The sequence below is a fragment of the Hibiscus syriacus genome, unplaced genomic scaffold, assembly GCF_006381635.1.
Source record: "Hibiscus syriacus cultivar Baekdansim isolate YM2019G1 unplaced genomic scaffold, ASM638163v2 tig00111151_pilon, whole genome shotgun sequence".
Taxonomy (NCBI): Eukaryota; Viridiplantae; Streptophyta; class Magnoliopsida; order Malvales; family Malvaceae; genus Hibiscus; species Hibiscus syriacus.
In genome coordinates, this window is record NW_024062999.1 from 142,709 (window position 1) to 146,820 (window position 4,112).

The 4,112-nt window shown below is 38.7% G+C and overlaps 1 protein-coding gene across 1 annotated transcript; it reads right to left on the reverse strand.

The window, feature by feature from the left end:
• Window positions 1-483: 483 nt before the first annotated feature.
• LOC120154861 (F-box protein PP2-B15-like) lies at window positions 484-1,718 on the reverse strand. The gene is made up of 4 exons (XM_039166510.1): window positions 1,710-1,718; window positions 1,314-1,658; window positions 1,052-1,170; window positions 484-967 (listed from the first exon to the last, which is right to left on the reverse strand). Exons 1-4 carry the CDS (start codon window positions 1,716-1,718, stop codon window positions 574-576), a joined length of 867 nt encoding a protein of 288 aa, XP_039022441.1. The 3' UTR covers window positions 484-573.
• Window positions 1,719-4,112: the final 2,394 nt, after the last annotated feature.

Below are 4,112 nucleotides of genomic sequence, written 5' to 3' on the forward strand. Positions count from 1 at the left end.
TTCCGAATTCATTTTCTTAAAATTTTATAAATTGATCTCTTAACATAAAATTACGTGTTCATCTTTTTTAACATCTGTCATCATAATAGAGCTTCATAACACTCTTGAGGGGCAGAAACTGTCATACGATAAAACAGAGAAACAGAGTGAATCGCAATGCCTTCTTTGTGGGTAATTATAGGTCAGAATTTAGGTTCATCAGAACCAACCAAGCATGTGTTCATACAGTATCTAGATTTTTCTAAGTACATGCCAAAGAATTAAGGTGGGTGAGGATGGAATGGCATGTAAACGAAACGAATGAATACGAACGAGAGTATGTTTATGTTCGTCCGTTTAACTTTAACTGAATAAATGAACGAACATGAACAACTAAATGAATAAAAAAAAGTTGAGTTGTTCATTAAAAAATTATAACTTGTTTGTATTCGTTCATATCCGTTCGTTAAAATAATAAACGAATATAAACGACCACAAATGAATTACAAGGTGCATGAATTGGACATGTGGAGCGGTTGCGGTGCTCTTTGGACTCTAATGCCTATTTTTCTCAATTCCAATGCCTAAATTTCTTCACTTACTAATCATATTTTGAAGTTTTGGCCTGAATTCAATGCCTTCAATCACAAGGCCTGCCTTCAAATGACAACCCTTAATCTCCATCAAACTCATCTTCACCACTTCATCTTTGTCCCCACTGAAGAAGTCTCCCAACTCCATCGCCATCCAGCCGTCTTCCCTTTCGCTCATCTGTTTCTTTTCCTCCAAGAAAACACTTGTGCAACAAACCTTGTTCCCCACTTCCAGTCTCATCTCCAATGGCATTAAATCAAGCCCATAAGCACGCTCCAAGACCTGCATTACAAGATAAACCCCATAACTCGTATTCGGACTCAGCATTTGAGTCCTTATACTCCCTCTAACTTCTAACCAGTCGGTTGTTCTCAGCACAGCCACTCGAGAGAATCTGCAAAAGCAAAAGGAAAGATCATATGAAGTACCCAGAGGTTGAGAAAATCTGTGAACGATTGTAGTAAATGAAAGGACCAACCTTGATTCAGCCATGGGTATCCAGCTCCAATACAATGCATTTGAGCTCCATGTAATGGAGAGTTGTTGTGCAGACAGTATGTAACATTTCTTGCCTGTTGATTTCTCCAGCTTCAATATCTGTTAAATATGGTGAAATTCATTGCCTTTCAACATCTGTTAAATATGGTGAAATTCATTGCCTTTCAACATCAAATACAGTGTTGAGATTAATGAAATCTACATTTACTTAACTGCAGATGAAAAGAAGCTTAATTGATTACCTTGTTTCCACCATCTATGGGGACCGAGTCACAAAGACACTGAAACAGTTCTTTCTTCGAACGAAACTCGAGAGGCCTGACCGAATTCGACACAATTTCGGGATAATCCGGAGGCAGAAACCTTTCCCAGACCATATCGGAATCGGTGGCCGATCGGAAAACGGAAGAAACCAAGGATGATCTCAATGCATCTTCAGGGGAAGTGAAGGAAAGAACAACAGAAAGACAATCCTCCGGTAACATGTTCAATGCTTCAATGTCTGAATTGACTCTGATTATGTTTTGCCTACAAAATTCCCAGAAAATGGTCTTTAAGATACAGTCGTCACGTTTGAAAAAAACAATCTGCGATAAAGGATAAACAAATAATTAAATGAAAAATAACTTTAGTTAAACTCCAACCATGGCGTAACGTATAGGTAACATCTAAAGTCAAATCTTCTTGTATTAAATTCTACCAAAATGTTGGCAACTAGTTCGGTTTCATACGTAATAAGAAGTTTAGCAATGCATTAATACTCTCAAAAGGTGCTTCTTTTTAAGTTACAATTAATACAATAATCTCTTCAAAAAAATTAATACGATAATCAGAATCAAATCCATCCATTAGAAAGGGTAGAATGTGATACGTCACAAGACCTCAAATTTAAGATCCTACCCTTTGAAAAAAAATCTACTAAGCTAGAAAAAATATTTTCCCTTGAAAAGATTTAACAAAAAAAACCTCCAAATTTTCTCTATTATCATATCAATAAAAGGACATAATTAAGACTGTAAATGAGACGTGACAGATCGCGAGCTACTCGAGATCGACTCAGTCAAAGCTAGATCAACACTCGAATCGAATGAACTCGAACTCGACTCGAATTCTTAATGGGCTATTTAATACTCGACTCGAAAAACTCGCGAGCTACTCGAAAAATGTTATATTATAATTTTAGATTTGTTTAAAATTACATTATTAAAAATACATTATTGATAATTATAAAATTTTAAAAATATATTTTTAAATGTAATATAAGATTTTTGTAGGTTTAAATTCGAGTTTGAGTTCGAGCTCAAAATCGAGCTTTAATCGAGCTCCTGAATTTTTTTTGAGTTCGAGCTGAGCTTGATAATTTTTAATTCACGAGTTTTCGAATCGAGTCGAGCCTAATTTTAAACTTTTTGAGTTCGAGTCGAGTTCTGTAATGCTCAAACTCGACTCGACTCGTTTACAGTCCTAGATAATACTCTCTTGACGCAGGAGCTTGTCAAGGGATATGATTGGAAATCCCTTTTCCCGAGATGTGCTCTCAAGATTGATATTCAAAAAGCTTTTGACACGGGATATGATTGGAAATCCCTTTTCCCGAGATGTGCTCTCAAGATTGATATTCAAAAAGCTTTTGACACGTTAAGTTGAGATTTTATCTTGGCTATCTTGGAAGTTTTAGGTCAGCCTGAGGTTTTTAGAGGATGGATAAAGGCTTGTCTAACTACTCACAGATACTCTGTTGCGTTTAATGGCATCTTAGTGTGGTTCTTCAAGGGTGGTAGGGACATTAGGCAAGGAGACCCATTGTCTCTTTACCTTTTTGTCTTGACCATGAACATCCTCTCAAAGCTTTTGGATTTGGCTGCTTCCAAGGGAATCTTTCAGTATCATCCTAAATGTAAATGAATTGGGTTGACGCACTTGAGCTTTGTCGATGACCTTTTGATTTTTTACAAAGGCTATGTGGATTCTGTGGTGGGGATCACTTGTGTTCTTGAGCAGTTCTATTTCTGGTTTGATCTGAAGTTAAATGTTGCTAAGAGTGAGCCTTTCGCTTCTGCGGTTTCTACTGCCCCACTTGATGAAATTCACAGTCGGCCAGGTTTCAGAATTGGCCTCCTTCCTATTAGATACCCTGGTGTGCCTCTGGTCACCAAAAAATTAACCGAGAAGGATTGCTACCCGCTTTTTAAGAGTATTAAGGCTGAATTGGGTCACTGGAATAGTTACAGCTCATCCGTGTTGTTCTCACTAGTACGGTTAACTATTGGAGTTGTCAGCTTATCCTCCCTCAATCTGTCATAAAAGCCATTGAGCGTCTCTGTGTCAGGTTCTTCTGGAGAGGCTCTGATTCTTTTGCTGCGGGGGCAAAGGTTGATTAGCCCCAGATTTGCACTCCTAAGTCTGAGGGTGGTCTGGGTTTAGGGTGCTTAACGAGTTGAAGAGCTCGAATTCGACTTGGTCACAGCTTGGTAAAAACTCAACTCGAAACCTTAATTCATCTCGTTCTGCTGATGTTATCTTAGGGTTGAACAGGGATACTGTTAGCATACAAGTTAGTGGTAAACGTATTGTTAGATTTGATGGTGTAAATTCCCAGCCCTGTGTGGCTTGGGATATTTCTTCTTAATGGGTGGGTATTGTGTTGGTTTTAGACATCATATTCACACACCCATTAGCTTGTTCTTGATGGAGTCCCGCTCAGATTCCATTAGTAAACACATTGAGAATGACGATGAAGATGAGATAGAGAGATCCTTGGAAGAGATGTTATCGACTCTCCCCAAAGGGAACAGCTGGGGAAATTCTGAAAGTTTGGTTCAATACCAAGGCTTCTGGTTCTTCCCGGGTACCCTAAAACGACTTGTTTCAGCTCAACAACGATTCCAAGCTCAACCCACCGACATCATGCTCTGCAGTTCCCCCAAGACAGGCACCACCTGGTTGAAATCCATCGTCTTCTCCATCGTTACAAGAACTTGTTTCGATGGTTCCACCAGCCCTTTGCTTTCCAAGACGCCTCATGAGGTCCTGCCTTCCAT

Bases quoted from the DNA above. Each gene is read 5' to 3' on its own strand.
- LOC120154861 (XM_039166510.1), bottom strand. The intron at 1,171-1,313 runs GTAATCAATTAA...CATATTTAACAG, and splicing joins CCATAGATGGTGGAAACAAG to ATATTGAAGCTGGAGAAATC. The intron at 968-1,051 runs GTTGGTCCTTTC...TTGCTTTTGCAG, and splicing joins ATACCCATGGCTGAATCAAG to ATTCTCTCGAGTGGCTGTGC.